General features: G+C 42.1%; 1 protein-coding gene across 1 annotated transcript in view; it reads right to left on the bottom strand.

Moving 5' to 3' along the window:
• Nucleotides 1–4,920: 4,920 nt before the first annotated feature.
• Nucleotides 4,921–22,921, bottom strand: part of Adgra3 (adhesion G protein-coupled receptor A3) — a 125,491-nt gene continuing 107,490 nt past the window's right edge. The window contains exons 15-19 of the mRNA XM_004656090.3: nt 22,125–22,249; nt 20,448–20,571; nt 11,194–11,339; nt 6,912–7,007; nt 4,921–6,774 (exon numbers count right to left, since the gene is read on the bottom strand). Coding sequence (XP_004656147.3) covers nt 5,532–6,774; nt 6,912–7,007; nt 11,194–11,339; nt 20,448–20,571; nt 22,125–22,249 — 1,734 coding nt within the window. The 3' untranslated portion in view covers nt 4,921–5,531. The remainder of the gene's footprint in view (nt 6,775–6,911; nt 7,008–11,193; nt 11,340–20,447; nt 20,572–22,124; nt 22,250–22,921) is intronic.

Here is a 22,921-nt window from a genome sequence, read left to right as displayed (position 1 = left end):
GGGTAGGTGAAGTTAACTAGGGACAGGCAGAAGACTTGAATTAATGTTAGTGTTTAATATTGTAAGTCAGCATCAGACAGGGGAGCCTATTAGTCCAAATCATTGTTTATATTGTAGTTATATTTTTCTTACTGGGTGATTAAGATCATGTAGGCTGCCAGTATTAACTGTATATTTTAGAGATCAATAATGGCACTGTAGAAGAGACTTTCAGAGACCTGTGAGGAATTCCATGACTCTCAGCATTATCATCTGCTAGGATAAGTCAAGGCCATGCTGACCAAGTGGCCCTTCCTCTTTTGGGAAGCCTGGAGGACTGATTTTTCTCCAACATGACACTCCTGTTGCAGATACACTGACTTGGAACCTGTTTCTGTGTCTCCACATCCTCTGTGATCAAGAAGACAGGTAACTTACCAGAGACTAGAAGTTCAAGCATCTCATCATCTCCTGTGGCCTTCTGACCTGGGAGCAGGAACCAAAATATTGCTTATTCTTTTAACTCCAATGTTTCCAATTGATTTTGGCTTCTACATATGGTCATTAATCACTCAAGAGAGACTGTACATATCTGATTAGCAAAACAGATTAGTATAAAGGATGCAGAACATATCTGGTTAGCAGAGCAGATCTGGTTAGAGTGACACAATAGTTTAAAATCATTCTGATTAATATTTAAATTTAGTTTTCAGGTGACAGTGTAAGGAATAGCTGGAATAGAGGAAGCACACACATTCTACCTTTTAAGTATCTGTCAGTTATAAGTATAGCCAGAACATTTTAGTAGTCCTGAAAGCAATGTTTTATCAATATTATTTTATCAATAACTTTAAGGTAATTGATTTAATCTAGAAATTTTATGTTAGGAAAAGACAAGACAGCATAAAAACTTATTTGAGAGAGAAAGAAATGGGGAAGGGAGAGTATGGGTGCCTCTTGCAGCTGCAAACAAACTCCAGATCCATGTGCAACTTTGTACATCTGGATCTAATTTACATAGGTACTGGGGAACTGACCTTGGGCTACCATGCTTTGTAAGGAAGTGCCATCTTTAACCACTGAGCCACCTCCCCTGTCCTTAAATGAAGCTTTGACCCAAGCTTATGTGGGGCTTCATCTCAGAGGCAGCTGGGTACACAAAGGATGGAGCTGCCTACAAAAACCATACTGTGCAGGTATGAACTGATGCCCTTGACCCCAGCATCCCCACTAGCTATAGGGAAGTCATGGCTATAGACTAGAGGCTCCTAGGAAGGTTACAAAAAAGAATTAAGAGATAATACTAAAACTTAAGAAACCAGCTCATTTGGTTGTAATTTTATCCTTGCTTAAGATGAAATTGAAACAAGTGCAATCAGATTTTTTTTTTTTTTTCTTTTTGGTTTTTCGAGGTAGGATCTCACTGTAGCCCAGGCTGACCTGGAATTCACTATGTAGTGTCAGGGTGGTCTTGAACTCACAGTAATTCTCCTACCTCTGCCTCCCGAGTGCTGGGATTAAAGGTGTGTGCCACCACGCCCGGCTGCAATCAGATTTTTAACACTGACAGATTCCATTTTTTTTTTCTTGAGTAGTTTCTTTGGTTATAGAAATAAATCCAGTTGGTTTATTAATTATTTGACCCACATGACTGCACTGATATATCAATGACAATGAGGCAAAATTAGCAAAAGCGATGGAAATATTTGAGTTTAGGAAACATTAACATAAGCAGTTACCTGGATGGAGTGTTGGTTACGATGCTTGCCTGTGAAGCCTGAGGACCCAGGTTCCATTCCCTAGGACCCACATAAGCCAGAAGCACAAGGCAGTGCATGCATGTGGAGTTCTTTGTAGTGGCTAGAGGCCCTGGTTCCTATCTGCTTCTCTCTCTCTTAACTAAATAAATATTTTAAATAAATAATAAGTAGTTACATGTCATATCTTAGAACTAGAATCAACACCTCATTCCTCTGTACCCATGGGGAGGATGGTGGTGGCAAGAAGGAGCCCTCAGACACAGAAGTGCACAGAAACTCAAGTGACAATATCTGCATATAACACATGCACAGCCTCTACACTGTGATCATCACTAAACTACTTACACCTCAACCAACTGTAAATGTGTAAATGTCACATCAGGGTTGTTCTGCTCCGTATTGGTGCTGCTGCTTCTTATTTTTTTTTCTGACCCATAGCAACTGGCTGAATCTGTGGATAAAAATTCCTATGTAAAAAGACGACACTAAAATTAAAAGAAGTCAGGTATAGTGGTGCACAACTATAATCCCAGCCCTCAGGAGACTGAGGCAGGAGAAAATTGTAAGTTCTCATGCAACATAGTAAGATCCTGTCAAAAAAAAGCTGAATAGAAATGCCAGTATTAATACAGAGTTTGGAATGCTACTCTCTGTATCACTTCCCCTGGTGATTTGGGCTACTTTCTGTGTCCTGTGGTTCCAGTTAGCTTTCTTCATTTTCTGTATTCTCAACCAACTTCATCTTGGGCATGGCGAACTCAATGCTTGAAACATATGAGCCCAATCAGCATCTACATATAAATTTCCATTTATATTTATTTAATTATATTGAACATGAATACAATTAATGTGCATATATAAAACATCATGAGAGTTATAAATCAGCTATTACCCATAAGTGGCCTGAAATATTAATATACATTAATACATAAATCTACTCACAAATACACTCCTTTCACAGACCATGTATTTAATTCTTAATTTGAAAAGTAGGTTAGCTAACATCAAGTTATGTAAATAATGTGTATAATATGGAAATCATACACATTATATGGTAGGGTTAAAATAGTTAACTTTCATGGGACAAAATAAATCACAAGGGTTCCCCTAAGTTGAATATAACGAACTTGACTTTATTATCAAACTAAAAAGAAGGATGAGAATTAAGTCTAATGAAACTGTAGATAGCAAGCCCTACAAAAAAGCAAGATGAAAGGTAGCAGTAAGCTTGGTGGCCTCACCATCAGGAAACAAGTCTTTTTTTCTGGACACAGTATAACCTGCCAGAACATTCAGGAACTTGGAAAATCGAGAGCCAAAATTGTCAACTTTTTAAAGAGAGAAATGAAGTCTGGATTCTAGCTAAGAAAACTGAATTATCTATTAGCAGTTTATGATTCTATGAAAAAAATACCGATATTTCAGGCAGCAGTAAGCTATAAATAATAAAAGAGAAAGGTGGAGATAACCACCATGTATTATTCACATCCTATATACAAACATCAAATTTTAATTCATACACAAAGGGTACAAAGAGTCATCAGTCATCATTTTCTATGTGATAACAAAACTCTCCCTTAGATGTGTCTATTTCCGCAGTGCCCAAAGTGTCACTAAAAGGTGGGATCTTGGACTGGGGAGATGGCTTCATGGTTCAGGCACCTGCCTGCACAACCAAAGGCCCCACATTCAATTCCCCAGGACCCACGTAAGCCAGGTGAACAAGGTGGTGCATGTGTCTGGAGCTCGTTTGCAGAGGCTAGAGACCCTGGTGTGCCCTTACTCTCTTCCTCTTTCTATCTGCCTCTCTCTCTCTAGTAAATAAATAATTTGCTTTGAAGTACAATCCTTCCTAGTGCTTGGGAAGTGGAGGAAGGAGAGTAAGGAGTTCAAAATCATCCTGAGTGACACAGAGAGCTTGAGGCAAGACTAGGGTATACCAGACCTTATCTCAAAACTAAACAAAATATACACAAAAACAAAAAAGTGAATTCTGGGCCGCAGAAATAGCTCAGCGGTTAAAGTGCTTGCCTGCAAAGCCAAAAGACCTAGGTTTGATTCCCCAGTTCCCATGTAAAATCAGATGCCCAAGGTGGCGCAAGCACCTCAAGTTCATATGCAGTGGCTGGAGGCCCTGGTGTGCCCATTCTCTCTCTCTCAAATACAAATAAATAAATAAATCATTTTTAAAGTGGATTCTTTTATCTTCAGGCATTTGATTTCTACTTTCTCCACTCTTGACTCTTAACTTTCTGTTCCTTAAAAGACACTGTTTACATTTATAATTCCTTGTTTCTATGGAGACATGGGGGAAGAAGAGCACTACCTCTTCCTGTGGAGAGCTGAGCAACAGGGCAGACAAATGGGTTGAACACTCCATGATGCACTGTTTAGTTTTATCAGTTGCCAATACCATCATGCACATGATACATCAACTCACCAGAAAACATGGGACGGGACATAGATTAAATGTATAGACAGCAATTCTACTGGTTGTTTGCCTTGTTTCTGCAACATTAGCACGTCTCTAAATCTAAAATGCTTTTTAAAAATGTCCTAACTGGAGGCATCATGTTTCTTATTGCAAAGCAAAGAAACTTGTCTCTCACCCAGGACACTAAGGAGCTGAAGCACGGCATGGCTGGGCGGGTGGCCCTGCAGGGTGATGGAGAATTGCTGTTGGTAAGCAGGCAGTTAATTCTCTCAGAACCTGAGGTCTATCAAGGTAAGCTGCTTCTCTCTTTTAGCACTTCTAGAATATGTACTTTTGAATCTGATTCAACTCAAACCTTTAGACTTTTGCTGAAAATAGATCTAAGCCTTGCAATGCTGTCTTGCATTTGAGAAGAAAGTGGGATCCCCGGTGAGACTGAAGACTTGCATGGGTAAGGGCAGCAGAGCGCTGACCACTGAGAGAGAGAAGGCCCGAGCTGTGTGCCACTAGAGCGGGACGTAAAGGGCAGTATTCCAGCAGACACCTAAGGAACTTTATCTGTTCATGTACAGAGCAAAGGCAGCACAATGACCAAGCACGGAGGATTTATGTGAGGGCGTGAATGGGATCCTGACAGGCAGCTCCCCACCTGCTTTCAAGGACAGCACACGTGCAGGACCCCCGCCAACATGGAAAATAACCAGTAAGAAAGCTGAACTCAAATATAAACCAGAAGAGGCACAAACGTGTTAAAAAAGGTAGTATTAATAGGACCAGAGTGTGATGACAAAATTATGTAAGTCAGAAAAGGGTTTTGGAGGCATTTCCATTTTAAAAACATTCTGTGAGATCCTTTTTAAAGCCTATAACATTTAAAACTGTATTTATAAAATACATAGATTCAAAAATCACTGACACGAATGTTATCAGTAGTTAACTGAAATGCCTGACTCGCCTCCTAAGAACCCGCTGCATAAACTTCATTACAGGCAAAATGCTTTTTATAGTGTAAAATGTAAAACTAAAAGATTAAGACCAAGTCCTATTTATTTTATTAAATACAAACCTGAAATATTAAGTAGATATTACAGACTCGAAAACATTACATTTTTGATTCCCAAAATGTCCGGCTGGTGCTTCAACAAGTAAAATACTACTTTAAAGGATATTTTTAATTCCTGAAAAAAAGCAACCATGTGTGAATACAAAGTAAGTAAATTCCAAAACTTAGAAGTGCATTTAAAATTATTTTGAATCCCTAAGGTAGCTGTAAACAGTTTGTTTCTAAATGTTCGTAGCTTACAGGAATGTGAGTGTCACAGTTTTTAATCAACCTCGGTCTAGGCAGCCCAGCAGCGCTACACAGTAGTTTCGTGTTTCCACAATCCCGTCCTAACGTTACCAGTGGTATCAGTAGCTAGCAAGGCTCCTTCCTGCCCATTGCTTTTAATTGGTCCATTCTGACAGGCCAAGTTCAGACCGTAAGACTTCTGCTGACTTTCAAGTTCGACTGCATTCGGCTTCCTTCCTGCATCTTTTTTGCTACTAGTTGAAACAGGCTTTTCAACATTTCGACTGTTTGGGGGAAGGGAGCTGCTGGCATCGCTGCTGTCCTGTTGGGGCGGGTTGTACTGTCTCTCCCTGTAGGCCAAATACGCCCTCCGACTCCTCGAATGACCCTCATTGCTGCCGGGGCGGCTTTTAGGTAGGCCATTCTGCACGCTTCCTTCCACACTGGTCGGGACATCGTAGGCGTACTCTCTCAGGACTGTCAGCCTGCTGGCCCGGTGTCCTTTACTGCGGTTTTTGTGATGGCGACTAGGGTGCACGTTTGTTCGAAACTGCACATCCAGGGGCGCCACGTGCATTTTGATATCGTTGTCCACCGAGTGCTCGGTTAGACTGTTGTCCAGCTGGGGAGCGGCATTCACAGGGGAAGCGCTGGCATGACGCTGGGCGGCGGCAGCCTGCAGGTTTGTCAGCTTGCAGCCCTGGGAGGAGTTTTTGAAGCTCGAGGCACTTTTGTTGGTGCAGGAGGACTCCGCGCTGCTGTTCGTGCACTTGGGGGCCTCTCCGTTGGCCCCGCCGGAGGTCGCGGGCTGGACATTGACTTGCACAGCGTAGGCGCTCCGCCCCGGACAGCACGTCATGACCCACGCAAGTCTCACGTCCTCCCTATTGACGCAGTGGTGAACCACGATGAACGCGCTGAGGCTTAAACACGTGGCTCCAAAAAAGAAGCTAAAAACCAGGTCCAAGGGATAATACAGAGAAACGGCCATGGCCCCAAACAGCCACAGGGCCACATACAAGAGCAAAGTAAGGCTGGCCCCCAAAAGCTGAGAATGGAAAGTGTGCTCATTCTCCAACGTGGACGTAGAAATCAGAGACAGAGACATCGAGTCCTGGTGATTCATCTCGCCATTTTCATTGGCTGCCAATCTCTGCTGCTCTTCCGTGGGCTCCTTGAGCTCATACTTGCGCTCAGGGTGTCTTTTCAACTGAATAAATATGCTCAGAAAGTACATACAGTTTACGAAAGTTATGAAGCTAGCCGGTCCGTAGAAGGCTCCCATGGAGGGTTCCCACGCCATCCAGCAACTAGGAGAGAACACGGAGCCAGGTTAGGTGCTGCAGATAGATTCCCACACACCACCCGGGAGCCTGCAATCTCTGGTATGCTCACAGCATGTAAGAAAGAGAAGTAGTCAGGGGCACAGAGAACGCAGCATACTCACTAGGGTGCACTTGGCCGACTGCCATAGTTCCTGATGTTCGCTGCCGCTGTGATGCCACAAACTATGATGGGGATCCCGCCACCAATCAGGTAGAACCTAGGAGGCACAATGGCTCATGATTCTGTTTTGAAGGCATAGTGTCAGTGTCCCGATACCCTTGCATATATTACGGCCTTTTTCCCCCGCAATAAATTGAGAATTAGCTTTTGGAGGCTTGGCTATTTTGTTATTTTCACTTTTTGAGACTTGATGTTTTTGTTCTGGGTTGGATTTCTGTTCTAGAAGCGAGGCCTAGGAAGTTTCCAGGCCTGAGAAAACCTTGTCGGCTGCTGCCACCTTGTGGACAGACAGAGGAACACTCGAAGCCCCTGTAGCCAGCTAGCTGTATGTTTTCAGGCGATGGAACTGGCTTCCTTCAGATTCAACTGGCGCACCAGGAAGTCAGTCCACACTACAAGACAGCCTTTAAGATGTTGCTTTGTCAGGATCCGTACAGGAAAAATGTAGTGATGAACTAGTGACTGGTTCATGTTCCCCTACAAGTCTCAGGCCTTCCCCCATCAACTGAAAGGAAGGCAGGTGTTGGGACCCTAGCAGTTGCCTGTGTAAAGATGCTTGGCCTCTTTTCCTTTGGAGCAGCTGCAGAAAGCCAAGGACATACTGGTGCAATAAGAAATGAGGTAGGACTGGAGAGATGGCTTCGTGGTTATGGCACTTGCCTGCAAAACCTAAGTTTCCACTCCCCCAGTACCCACATAAAACCAGATGCACAAGGTGATGTACGAGTCTGGAGTTCCTTTGCAATGGCTAGAGGACCTGGCGTGCATATTCTCTATCTGCCTCTTTCTCTCTCATATAAATAAATAAAATATTAAAAATACAAAAAACAAATAAAGGTTGATGGGACAGGACAGTGACCAGTCCTTCCATGAAAAGCATGGTGGCCACAACATAGTTTTCTGGCCCTTTGAAAAAAAAAAGGCTTTCTGTACCGCCATAACCCTAAATCCACATTTTCCTCTTCCTTCCAAACCAGCACAGACTAGGAAAGATGATGTTTAACACTTTTTTCCTTATACTACTTCCTCATCATACCTAGCTACTAAAATCCTTAACTATGATGTAAGTACTGCTGGAGAGGTTAGCTGTCCTAGAAATCTATAACTGTGGTTTCTATGTCACATATAAAAGGAAAGCTGAAAGTGGTGACCCTTTTCCTGCCACACTAATTCCCATCTGCTGCTTCCCTGAGAGCAAGACAACCTTTCCAAAATTTGCTTTGGTTTCTGCAATCCTCTCAGCAGCCTGTTTCCTCTCCTGGAGCCTCCTGCTATCAATTCAGAGATTTAAGATCTTCCCCACTGCCTCTCATTTTTCATTTATACATGCTTCAAGTTTCCCCATCCTTTAAAACTTTTCTGAAACTACTACTTCTCCTTCCCTTCCCCACTCCCTCCTTCCCTACTCCCCCCTCTCCACTTTTAAACTTGTGGAAAAGTTACCATCACTGGCCTTGCTTGTCCATATTAAGAAAATGTTGCAGATGCCTGGGGACCAGCAGAAACTTGGCAGCCCACCCCCCACCCCAGCCTCCACACAGAACACGACTCAGTTTCCACAAAATTCATGGGCTCACCTTAGGAGAGCCCCAGCCTAGCGGGTGGAACTAGCACTGCTTAAAGCAAGGGGGCTCCTGTGGGTCACTCAGACACTGCATAGGGCTGAAAGCCCACACTACTTAAAGGCAACTCTTCATGTTTCTTTATTTGAACCTGACAATTAGGAAGGGGATTTGCAAATTCAGATTTTTTTTTTTTTTGCATTGTGTGTGTACGTGCGTGAAAGCACGTCTGGAGGTCCATATACACGTATACGTGGAGGCCAGGGAGTGGCTTCCTTCCTCACTTTCTACTTTATTTAGAGGCAGAGTCTCTCAGATGAACCCAAATCACTGATTCAGCTAGTGTAACTTGCCAGTTTACCGGGGGATCTCCTGAGCCCTGGGATTACAGATGGGCTTCGAAGTCCATCTGGTAGGGATTGGGTGCCGGATGGTGGGGGGTGAACTCTGTCCTTCTCATTTGTATAGCAAGCTCTTTAACCACTGAGCCATTTCTCTAGATCGATCCCCATCCTCTGAGCTAAGCAGCATGTCTCATTCTTTCACACAAGTGCCCGGTGACCAACCTCATCCTATAATGTGACTCTGTGCTGGCTAAGCAGCCCTGTTCTGTCCCTTGTCTTCCACAGACCCACTGTCCTCCAGAATCTTTGTTACCTTTCATTTCTTCCATGGCCCATCTATTAAGCATGGATGTGTCTTCTCAACTAACCCTGAGAGAATGGGTCCATTCTCTAGACTTGCAAATTTAAAAAAAAAAAACAACAAACTTTATTTATTTATTTATTTGCAAGAGAAAGAGGCAGAAAGAGGGAGAGAAAGAATGGGAGCAGCAAGGCCTCCAGCCTCTGCAAACGAACTCCAGATGCATGTGCCCCCTTGTGTACCTGTCTTACGTAGGTCCTGGGGAATCACACCGAAGTCCTTTGGCTTTGTAGGCAAATGCCTTAACCACTAAGCCATCTCTCCAGACCGCCCCCCCCCTCCCAATTTTTTAAAGTATGCTTTCCAAAAGAAAGCACTGGTAAGCCCACTTCCAGGGACTTCTCCAGGACCCTCCACCAGTGCTACTTTTTCTTTGGTATTTTCTCAGTTGATGGAACCACCATCTGCCCAGAAGGCTGTCTCACTGGAGCAAACTGTTCAGACATCTTTAAATTTCTCACCCTCACATTCTTAAATCCAACTGGCCATCTGACCTAGAAAAGCTTCCTCATGTCTCTCCTTTCTGTATAGGAAAGACCTGAGTGATTCAATGAAGTGATTCTCGAGTATACCAATTTATATTCCACCTGGAGTTCCTGAACTTGGGCTGTATGGCCTGGTTTTTGGCTTGTGGCTTCCCTCCCTCCCTCCCTCCTTCCTCCCCCCCACCCTCTCTCTCTTTCTCTCTGTGCTTGGACCTGTGAAAGCAGGCTAGCTTCTTCTGCCATTATGGAACTTCCCCTGCATCTGTAAGCTTCAACACATCCCTTTCTCCACAATTGTGCCTGGTCTGGAAGTTCATCTCAGTGAACCTGAAGCTGTCTGCTACAAAAGTATAGGTGGGTGTGATGGCTAAGTTCAGTTGATAACTTGAAAGGATTTAGTCATCATGAAAACCATGAATGTAAATCTCTGGGCATATCTGAGGAATTTTCTCCATTAGACTAATTTGAAGTTTGCCCTGATGGATATCAGTCTTGCTTTGGGGTGATCTTTTCTTGCAGTATGCCCAATCATTCTTGCCCTGTGGGATTAGGGATGCTGGCTTGGTGCTACTGAAGGCTAGAAGTGTATAACTTGGTTTTTGATGTTATAGAAGGTCACAGGTCAGAGTGTAAGTCTCAGAAGAGACTTTGTACTCACAGTTTTGAACAGAGATAGGACTGTTAAAGACAAGGGGAAGATGGTTAGGCTTTAAAAGTGGTGTGTTTCCGTGTCAGTTTAGCAAGGGGTAGACTTGTGATAACTAATCTCAGTTGTCAATTTGGCAGGATTTACAATCACCATGGAAACAAAAATCTTTGGGTATGTTTGTGAGGGATTTTCTAGATTAGATTGACTGAGGTGAGAAGACACACGCTGAGTGTGGTCAACGCCATCCCAGTAGCCAGAATCCTGCTCTGCATAAAAGGGGCAGGGCCTGCTGAGCAGCAGCATTCGTGACTATGGGCTGAATACATCCAGCTGCTTCCTGCTCCTTCCCCCATGTAAGCTTAGAATTCAAGGACAAAAGCAAACGAACGATAACAACAAAAATCAGCCCTTCCTCCTCAAGTTACTTTTGTCAGGTACTTTATCAAAGGAATCAAAAAGATCACTAATACAGGACAGCTCCAAATGTGTTTGGACTTTTATGAAGAATTAAGTGGACTCTTGAAGAGACTCATCTCGGTTCTCCCTGGCCTCATGGAGTCAGTTAGTGTTTCACAGAGCTTAGTGCCAGCTTCAGTGCTCTGCACGTGACTTCTTCAGCCCTGCAGTGGACCTCAAACCTGAGCCGGCACAGTGAGGATATGGAAGTCAAGCAGGACTGACCACCGGGCGGAAGTCTAGCCCACGCTCTGAAGCAGGCAGTCTGGACCCGTCACTCTTGTGCTTCACAACATCTGCACCCAGTTTTCATTACAACTTATGACAGTGGTTCAACAGGTGCAACACAACAAAGGCCTGAGGTACCTGAGCATCGGTCTTGGTGGCGGTGGTGGCTCATCAGGATCCTGGCAGCGCTTCGTTTTTTTAGTGACTTGCTTATAGATATTTCTAGCAGTCACTCCCACCCATAACACCGTAGCAAGGGTAGAATAATGAAGAATGATTCCAACCTATGAGGAAGATTAAACAATGAATGATGAAAACTGAAGGAAAAAAATGAAAAATATTTTCACAAATCTGATTACAAAGCCTACTAATGACATCAAGCACTCTTAACAGAAAAGGGCACTCCTGCAATTCACAAACCAGCATCTGGATCTAGGAGGACCACCAATGGCCACATGTGCTCAAGATGACAACATGCCACCGAGCTGGCGCCTGGGCAATGTGAAACCAAAGACATGCTTTTAACAGACACAATACGATCAACTGGGTTTCAATTTATCATCCATTTTAAGGAGAAACATAAAGGGAAAGGGTACATGTGGGAGAAACAACAGCACACGGCAAGTTCTAGAGAAGACACAGGGGTCTGACTCAGAGCTGCCAATCACTGGTAGGAAGATAATATAATGGTGGTGAAGCGGGTAAACTCAGGAGTAAAACTGCCCGGCTTTAAAACTGTACCCATCTTCAACCAGCTGCGTGACAAGCACAGCCACGTGACACCCCAAGCAACAATTCACCGACTTGGAGCTAAGGATGGTCTGAATGGACTGCGAGGTTCAATCAGCTGACTGCATCAGACACTTTGCATGCACTGAGTCCTCAGTAAAATACCTGTACCATACATGATTATTACTAGGATGTGGTGTTCAGAAAATTACATGACCTCTCTGAATTTTAAGTTCCCTTAATACAACAAGGTGAACATTATCAACAGATAGTTTTAGGGGCTCAGGAGGGGATGCTCGAAGCATGCTAGTCACAAGACCTATTTTTAACATATTTTTATTTATTTTCAAGCAGCAAAAATGAATGAGTATGGAGAACTCCAAACAAACTCCAGATGCATTTGCCACTTTGTGCATCTGACTTTACATGGATACTAGGGACATTAAACCCAGGCCATCGGGCTTTGCAAGCAAATGCCTTTAACCACTGAGCCATTTCTCCAACCTGTGACCTATGTGGAAAAGAACTTAATCAAGGGTGAAATTCTAAATGATGATACAAGGGGATAAGAGAAGCTTATAGTTTATTTTTTCCTAAAGAAGACAAGTAATCATATAACACTGGGGCATCAAGAATAGAAGTCAGAATCTAGTTTTCTTTATAAATTTCATTTTTGGAGAATGGAGACAGGATCTCACTCTTTAACCCAGACTGGCCTGATTTCCAATCCCCTTAGCCTCAGGCTCCAAAGTACTGGAATTACAAGTGTAAGCCACCAAATCCAGCTTGCTTGCTTATCCATCAACCATCCATCCATCCCTCCATTATCTATCTACCTACCTACCATCCATTTATTTTTGGCAGGGTCTCAAGTAGCCCTGGCTGACCTGGAACTGGCTATGTAGTCAAAGACGATCTTTAATTTCTGATTCTATTGTCTCTACCTCTCAAGTGCTGGTGTTACAGGCTCTGACCACCAGACTGGTTTTATGCAGTACTGGGGAGGGAACTCAGGTGCTAGGCAAGCACTCTACTAACCCCAGGTCCTGATCATTTTTTCCTCATAAATATTATAGGTAAAATTCTTGCAATGAAAATCACCAAAAAAAAAAAAATCTCATTCTAAAGAAATGGCTCTTTGAATACCAAATTGACATTGTAAAACCTAGTCAATAACAAATGGTGGAACCAATGTCTGGAGTGTAACACAAAACCAAGCTGCAGCTACAACTGGCAGCAATAAAACTTAAGCTTTCATTTGCAGAGGTTAAAAAAAAAAAAACCACGGGCTGGAGAGATGGCTTAGCGGTTAAGTGCTTGCCTGTGAAGCCTAAGGACCCCGGTTCGAGGCTCGGTTCCCCAGGTCCCACGTTAGCCAGATGCACAAGGGGGCGCACGCGTCTGGAGTTCGTTTGCAGAGGCTGGAAGCTCTGGCGCGCCCATTCTCTCTCTCTCCCTCTATCTGTCTTTCTCCCTGTGTCTGTCACTCTCAAATAAATAAATAAAAAATGAACAAAAAAATTTAAAAAAAAAAAACCAGGATATTCCCTGTCCTGAGTAAAGCTCACAGATTCTGGAAGTGCTGGGAGTGGAATCCAGTGAGCTAAACTAGAAAGGCCACAACTTATCTTCTTTCTAAAGATAAAAATGGCTCATTGGTCCCCAGAGTTTTGCTTGATGTGCTGTAGAAGAAAATGTACCCACAAAACTCACACTGAAAGCACAAAACAATCTTTTGAGCCACTGAAGTTATACCTAGCACCGTCAGTTAAAAAAAGAAAATGAATTTGGTGCATAGAAGCCAATACATTGAAGTGGAATCATGGACTTCTGACTCAAGGCTGGTTCTACTCCATCAAATATGGGACAGAAGTTTTAAACACAGAAGGTTAAAAATATGTCCAGCGCACAGGCACAAGGCAGTTTGCTAAGGAGAAATCCAATCTTAAGGCTCTGAATTGTTTTCTATAACATTTCTAAATTTTCAGCAAAGCTCCAGGTTCAATTATCTAGCCATTCGTATAAAGCCCGACAGGCATTTAAATGCAGCAGCAAGGGACCTTGGTGCATCCATACACACACATACATGCATGCATAGAGACATACATACATACATTCACTCACACACACAGACCCTGATGTTCTTAAAAAGAAATAGGAAGGCCTTCCACTTAAATAATTTTGACAGAGGCTTCTAAGAGTCTGATAATCTTTGCTAACAGTCAAATGAACAAATATCTAGTCCACAGGAACCAGAAAAACAAAGGAATTAAGACCTAGAGGAGACCCTTCTCCTGGAGGGTGGTACTTACCCAAGACTTGGGCCACACATGAAATACAATCTCATTGTCACATAAATACATGATTACTTAAGAATGCTACCTTACCAGCTCTGGTATTATAAAACATGCATAAAGAAATGAGTCATGCAGGATGTATGTGTCACGAAGAAAGAAACAACTCCCATGTACTGGAGAGCTTTGCTTTTAACTGTCATTGCAGCATGCACTGCAACTGCACAAAAATAACCATTATGAATATAATCATAGATACAGAAAAGAATTAAGAACTACCTTCCACGAGAGAATGCTAACTATACATCCACAGATGTACTTTTGTAAGTGATCTTTATCCTCTGAGAATCACTATCAAGTCCATGTCCATGTGATTAACCTAGAGCTATAAACACGGAGGTTCCACAGCAAGCAACAGGCTCTTTCATATTGTTTTGTTTTATTTTTTTTCCCAGGTAGAGTCTCACTCTAGCTCAGGCTGACCTGGATTTCACTCTGTAGTCCCAGGCTGGCCTCACACTCACAGGTGATAATCCTACCTCTGCCTCCTGAGTGCTGCCATTAAAGGCAACAGACTCCATGCTGAAGTATGACGGTCTCCCTGGCCCCTGCCCTTAGGAGAGTGCAAGGCTGGGTGGGGTAGGGGTGAGGTGACTGTAGAGCCAAACAAGCTAGCATTTTAGATATGCCTCTGCTATGTAACAGCTGTAGTGATTTTAGGTTACTTTAATTTTACCTAGTTCAGTTTATGTATTAATAAAATATGGAGCAAAAGTACCTTCTAGGGTTAATATAAAAGTTGATAGGTGGCAAGTGGGAAGCTCTTCCCATTTACTGATTAGATCTTCTCCACTGGTTCTCCGGTGCCAGCAGTGTAATTCTCTAAAACGAATGAACACACGTGCACACGTGCGCGCACACACACACACACACACACTACCTGAGAACAGCAGCTGGCACTAAACTTGATGGATTAAATCATAGAGTGGTAGAGCCACAAGATGACTTAAACAAGGCCCAGCCAAATCCCTTTACACCCAGGCTAAGAAAACCAAGGGCAGAAAAATGAACCATCAAACAGTAACTTGCTGGAGCACCAGAAAACAGACTTGTCCAACCCTGGGTTAATGGTCCTTTCTACTCTCCCACTCCACCTTAGTCCTCCAGCATCTTTTCAAAAATTTATTTATCTATTTATTTATTTACAAAACACATAAGGCCACAAAAAGAGTATAGAACTGATTTAGAAACTGAAGTGAGAAATGCAGGTGGCACCTTTTAATAGCCTCAACAAATCACTGAGAAGCACACACTGTATGAGAGCTACGGCGATTTGAATATTAAATGCTCCCGAAGACTCCTGTGTTTGAACACTAGCTGGCTGGAGGGAAAGTGTCACCATGGGGTGGGCCTGTTTCACAAGCTATACTCTGCTTCCTGCACGCAGGTGTGATGACGTGATGCCGGCCTCCCAGCAAGGCCTGCCGTGAGGGACTCTAGCCTCTGTCATGTTGAGCTGAATGAAATCCCTGCCCTTCCCTAAGCTGCTTCCTCTTGGGTATTCTGTCCCAGCAATGAGAAAGAACCATCACCTTGTTGGTAAAATACATGAATTCTGACCCAGAGATAAGAAAGAGAAAGCTAACAAAACTGCAGATAAAACAGGACACATAGAGGCTGCTTTAGAGACTGAAGAAATTTAAGGATTATGTAAGGTAGCCAGCCCAACCCATGATTATGCAGAATTATCGCAGACCCTGCCAGATTGAGTAACTAGATCTTGGTGGTCAGAGAGAGAGAAATAGCCTACCTAGCAGGATCTGGATTCTTCAGCCAGTCCTTTCTACACCTCGCCATGCTCCTCGTAGCCACTAGCAACTGAATGAAGTGTTACAATGTGAAAGCAAAGCGATGGATGTCTGAGTCAGAAACACAAGAATGAAGCTATGTCCTTCATACAAGGCAGGACGTAGTGCAAACAGAAAAGGACATGTGAAAACATCTGAAGATTTGGCTTTGCTTTTTCTTTGCAATCTCTTTAATGACATTGCTCTAAAGAATCTAGGCATATCCTCTTCTTTTCATTTTAGCAACAGTAACACAATGAAAGGCAGCTGTCTTTACAATGGCCTCTTCCTATTCATTTCTTTAACGAAATGAAATAATGTGACTGCTTCGGAAAATTGATGAGTACTTTTAGATAAAATTGTGACCATTCATACCTGTATGTTCTGTGTTCTCCTAGCAGGACCTACCCTTGCCGTGGCTCGGGGTGAATAACTTCTCCTATCAGCAAACACAGGCTTTGTTGGGTTCATCAGTAAATAACTGCTGAGCTACTACTAACTACTGTGGGACAGTTCCAGGACTGGTCCCTGGATAAACAGATAAACTAAATCGACACGGTTCTCATGCAGGGAGCGCTTAAGAGTCTAGGGACAGCACAGGGCCCAGAGACAACAAATAGTAAATTATGAAGTTTTGTCAGTGCCATGGAATTCTAGCAAGTGCTATAACCAGGAGCTAAGGAAAAGATCTCTGAAATAATCATGGCAACCTGACAGCTTCAAGATAAGCAAGAAATAGCCATGTGACTGAGGGAAGGACTGAGAACAAAGGTGTCTTCTGTCCATGGATTAAATTAATGCAAGACCACATTACTGACTTCTCATGTGATCTAAAATAAAGTACGCTTTCAAGTGAATAGGTGGCCTGCAACACAAACACCATGCACAGCTGAGATGTGACTGTATCAACCATTCCAGTGGTACCACTAGATGGCATTTAGTGAGCAGTTACTGTATGCCTGCTACTAATGAAACCATCCTGTCACCTAATCCCCTACACAAATGTTACAGGAACACAGGTTTTCAATTGGATCTCAGGCATCCAATACTGGATTGCCTTAGGCCATGACACAACTAATCACTGGGTCATGTATGGCCTATATGTATATATGTATGTGTGCACACACACACTCTTTTATTTTGGTAATTATGACCCTATACTCTTACACTTTTTTTAAAAAAATGAGAGAATTGGCACGCCAGGCCCTTAGCCACTGCAAACAAACTCAACGCATGCCTGTGTGCACGTCACCTTGTACATCAGCTCGCTGTTTTTTTTTTATAGTTTTATTGTGTATACCTATTTTTATTGAAAATGTGTCACTTTAGTCATTTTTATCTTTAAACAAGAAAATATGTGAGTGTGAATGTAATTTCAGCACCACACTTTCTCCGCCCAAGAGTCACGGGTACGATTCTGCCCTGTTGTAATTCGTCATCTCTGACTCGGGTGCAATGCTAGTGTTTGCACGCTCATTGTTTCTTGCTCACTGATGGGCATTTGGGTTGCTTCTAGGTTGTTCTATGTTGGATTGTGCTTCATGATGATTCACAGTCATGTGCATATTCATACACAGAGAGACAGAGTCACTCCCTGGACCCAGAAGTGCAACAACAGGCTCCCGGGTTGCTGGACGTATCACTTGAGAAGCTGACTCCTCCTAGCGAACATCTACTCCACCTCAGCGCTGGAACCTGTAAACCCACATACTCACCAATACTTAATATTATTAGGCCTAATTTTTGCCATTGGGAAAAGCATAAAATAGAAATTTACTGTGTTCATTGCATTGAGAGAATGAGAAAGAAAGAGAATTGGCACACAAGGGCCTCAGCCACTGCGACTGAACTCCTGATGCTTGCACCACCTATTGGGCGTGTGTGACCTTGTGCTTGCTTCACCTTTGTGTCTGGCTAACATGGGATCTAGAGAGTTGAACATGGGTCCTTAGGCTTCACAGGCAAGTGCCTTAACTGCTGAGCCATCTCTCCAGCCCCTTCATTTCCATGTTTATAACCACCTCTGATAGTGAACACTTCTGCACATCACATGGGCACTGCGTTTACTCTTCTAGGATATGCTATTTCATCTCTTACCACTTCAGTAGGGAATTACTGACATATTTTTACTCTAATGCCCTGTCAGTTATAAGTATTCTGATAGACCCTCCCAACCTGTAACTTGTCTTGCCTTTCTTTAAGGACTCTGAATAAACAAAACTACTTATTTAAGATCAAATGCTTATGTTTTCTAATGGATGCCTTTTACTGTCTTATTGAAGAAATTCTTTCTTCTCCCAAAATATACAAGAATTTTTAGTAACACTTTTAACATTTTTTTTTGGACACTGAGTTTTAATCTACCCAGAGTTGACACTGTAAACAGAGCACTCCCTAGGGGGTTTCCCTGGTTGTATGTCCTCACAGTGGACACTTCCATCCAGTGGAGGCGGCAGGCCAACTCTGTACACTGGTTCTGCAAGAGTCTGTACCTGGACTCTGTCTTCTAATGTGCTGGTCAATCTACCTCCATGGCAAAGGCCATGCTTTAATCGCCACTGCTGATTCTGACTTGGCTTCTCTTTTTCAGCACTGTCTGGATTTTCTTTGGCTCTCTAATACAAATTTAGAAGTCCTCCCATTTCATGAAAACTTATCTACAGATTAATTTAGGGCACTGATCTCATATTGCTGTAGTTAACTTCTCCTTGCTGGGAGAAAGCACCTGACTAAAAGCAGCTGATAGAAGAGTTTTTTATTCTGGCTTACAGTCCCAAGGGGAATCGTCATGATGACAGGGGAAAGCATGTAACAAGCAGAGGCTGGACAACAGCCCTGCCACAGCAGGTGGAAAACAGCAGCAGGAGAACAAGCAGATCTTTGGCAAGGGGGAGCTGGCTGTAACACCCTAAGTTGGCTCCCAACAACATACCTCCTCCTGCAGGGCTTCATCTCCCAAACAGCCATCAGCTAGGAGGCCAAACATTCAGAACTCAAGAATTTATGGGGAACATCTGATTCAAATCACCATCGCTATTGTTATCCTATCTTTAGATCTGGTATTTCTTTCTACTATGAAAGTCTTCTTTAATTCACTATTATAATCTTGAGAGTTTGTGTGTGATATTATAAAAATGGCATTTTCTTATACATTACATTTTTTACATAGTCACTTCTACATACTGGTAGCAATCTCTTTATATTAAGTTTACATTCATCTTTTACTATCTTTTGTCAAGTTTATAATTCATATGTAAATTATTTTTAATATAAATGATCATATCAATTGACAAATGACTATTATTCTTAATTTAAAGTTCAGAAAACTCAGTATTGAAATCAGAATTTCAAAGAGAAATCTGCGCTTCATGTTCATTGTAGCAGTACTCACGACAGCCAGGAGGTGGAAATGATCTCTGTCTACAATGAATACATACACTAACACAAAATAGTATTCAGCCACAAAAAGAAGGAAATCGTGTCATATTCTACAACACACAAACCTAGAGAATATTATACAGTCATAAAAGGATAAAAGCTGCAGGATTCTCTTTAAATAAGTCATCCACAGTAATTATTTTATAGAAGCAAATAGGACTGTGAGTTGCTAACAGCTAAAGGGACAAGAAAACAAGAAGCTGTTGGCCAATGGGGTAAGGCTGTTCCTCATAGTTACAGAGATAAATTTTAGAGAACTGCCAGAGATCCGCCATACAGAACTGGGCTACAGAGATCCACTGCACACTCCTGGGTTGCAGAGATCCACTGCACAGCACTGGGCTATAACAGAATACATTACATACCGAAACATTTGCAGATTTTATGTTGTATGCTTTTTTGCCATAATTTGAAAAGAAAAACATTTAACAAATGCTACCCAAAACACACTCACTAAATGGTAGCACTGAGACACAAGTCCAGGCTTAATTATGATGCTATATCTCTTGTTATCAGGCAAATACTATACAAATATGAAAACAAAACTATGTATTTCTTATGTCTATATTGATGAGCTTTAACTTTTTCACTTATGCTGTAAGAATAGGGGACAAACATTATAGCTGAGTCTACAAATGTAATAATTCATTTGAAAATAAAAAAAACTAAATATTTAATTATTGACATTTATCAATCCTAATAGGTTTCATATTTTTATATAATTTCTACTGTATCCAACTATGGATAAAGTAATTATTTAAAAATTACTATCAGAAAATGTCATTTCTTTTTTAGTCAAATTTAAAATTTTATAAACATTTAAATGAATGGTTAGGTAACATAATAGACATGACAACTAACACTCAATTGCCAAGGACAGACATGCTGTTAAGTTAGGCATTTGGTTGCAAAATGACAATTCAAAACTTGAAGTATACTGGGTAACTGCTTAATGAATAGACATTAACTTTAGGTGAAGAGAAGGCTTTAGGACACATTTGTCCTTCAACAGCCAATGAAGCACAACATTATTTTCTAGTATCAAGAATTCTTTTCCATTCTGAAGTCTTTCACTATGACTTACTGCTTGACAGACGCTGGCATTTCTTGTTTGGGTAATTCCTCCCACAAAAACCACACAGGTGAGAAACACATGCAGGCACAAGTTCACCAGCATGTGCCAGCTCTTGAGGCTGATCCGAATCAGGCTGTTAGGAAAGAGGAACACATTAATAGCATCCCATGTGGTAAATGTATAACGGGACTATGTATAATGTTGATCTGTGAGCTCATTCTAGCTCCTGAACGGTCAAATCTAAATGTTTTACATTTAAACATTTTACTATCTGAACACACACTATCACACACATGCATAAACAAGCTGAAAAATCATTTCATTCTATTCTGGTTCTCAATATTTAACTTCATGCATTAAAAGGCAAGTTATTTATGAACCCACTGCATCCACAAAAAGCTAAGCACGTGCTCAACAGTGAGAAGCACACAGGCCAGGCACACACCATGCAGGCTAGCTGAGGTGACTGGATGAATGGATTACCCGTGCTTGGCTACCTGGAGAATTTCATGATGTAGAAATGGGTCTTTGTTCTGACTGACGAGGATTACATGGTCTAAATGCTCAATGCATTTTGTTTCCTGGCCTTTTGAAATGAAATGTTGAAGTCTTTCTTTTTCTGTGTCAAAATCACCTTTTTGTTTCTTAACTAAATGTCAAGAAATGTCATATATGTCTAACTTAAATGAAAATATGTTCTCTAAAAACCTTCTGTAAAGTGAATTTCCTGCTTAGCGAATTCTTTTAGTTCATTCTTTCCAACCCAAAGTAAAAGTTTCCATAGTCCTTCCCCCAATTAACGAAAACCACACTCCATGCTTTAAATGCCATAAACTTTCTTACAAATGTCATCTCTAAAAGAACAGATTACAACAGATAAAAAGCCAAAAGAATACAAGAGCTGACAGAGTCAACTACTGAGAGACACCTGCCGACAGGTGACAGGCCTCCACCTTCCTAGAGCCTCTCTTGTTCCAGTATACATCTTTCACATACTCTTCCAGGAACAGGCCAGTAACTGGCTGTATCCCAAAAGCAAGACTTTGCCATGTCATGTGCTAATTATTCATGACTCTGATGGCATGGAATGAAGGCTGGTATACAGTTTACAATAAGAACTGTTACTCTGGCAGGATACAACAGTGTCCAACTTAGCTCATCAAAACTAAATGTGTAGGCTGGGGAGATGGCTTAGTAGTTAAAGCACTTGCCTATGAAGCCAAAGGACCCAGGTTCGATTCCCCAGTACCTATGTAAGCCAGATGTACAAGGAGGTGCATGCACCTGAAGTTCGTTTACAGTGGCTAAAGGCCCTGGGTGTGCCCATTCTCTCTCTCTCTCTGCTCTCTTTATCTCTCTCTCTATCTGTTTGCACATAAATAAAATAAAATAAAATTAAAATTAAAAACTAAATGTATAATAAAGTCCTCCAAATCCAAGTTAACAGCTCTGTAACTATCAGATGTACTCTTATCTGTAATGCTATATGTAACTGTAATGATCACATGCGCTCTTGTCATGATGCTGTAAATATAACTGTAACTTTCAGATGTGTTCTTACCTGTGATGCTACACATATAACTGTAACTATGCTCTTCAGATATGCTCTTACCGTGATGCTATATGTAACTGTATCTATCACATGTGCTCTTACTGTGATGCTGCAACTGTGAGCCGTGTTCTTACCTGTGATGGTATATATAACTGACAATGACAGCCAAGAGACACAAGAGGAGAATGACAGCAGTAGTGTAAACCACAGGATGCAGGAGACTGGCTGCTGGGCTGTACAGTTCCGAGCCTGTCAAGTCCTGAAGGGAGAAAGAAGACATTATGCTAGGAGCACTGTTAGGGGAGCTAAACCATAAGGATTTCTGAGTGACTGGAACATACTGTTGACCACATACTCTGGACCTGCAATCTGTTTTCCTCAAGGACACATGTCTCTTGCCTTCCTAACTTATATTCTGTTAACTACTTATGACACACTCTTATTATAAGTGGAGCTACTATATAGGTCTGTATAGGCCTCTGCAACGAGGGTAATGGAGGAAGAGCAGCCTGCACGTGGGTATGGGTAACTAGACCCACTTACCTAAAGACTCTTTTGGCCACTTATTACTCTCAAAGTTACAGTCGAAGAAGCATAGCAGAGGATAGGGTCTCCAAGTCAACAAGGCCTGATCAGACATTTCCAGCCATGAGAAGGTCAAGTCTAAGTTCCACAAATACAAACAGAAAAATGCAGGACCAACGTCCTAAAGGATACAGGAAAGATGTGGACCTGACCTTGCAAAGGACAAAGCCCAAGAGCAGACAGGCCTGAGTCAGACTTGAATAATGCCTGCTGATGGCATGAGAAGTCCAGTGTTATGAGCAAAGCAGAACCCAGTGAGAGCTCCAAAAACAGTCAGCCACTGAGTTCATAATCCAGCCACTCATCATCCTTCCCTCCACACAATGTACAGTATTAGTGCCCATTT

This window comes from Jaculus jaculus, chromosome 11 (assembly GCF_020740685.1).
Source record: "Jaculus jaculus isolate mJacJac1 chromosome 11, mJacJac1.mat.Y.cur, whole genome shotgun sequence".
Lineage (NCBI taxonomy): Eukaryota > Metazoa > Chordata > Mammalia > Rodentia > Dipodidae > Jaculus > Jaculus jaculus.
Note: the sequence above shows the minus strand (reverse complement) of the source record. Positions and strands in the feature narration are given on the sequence as shown.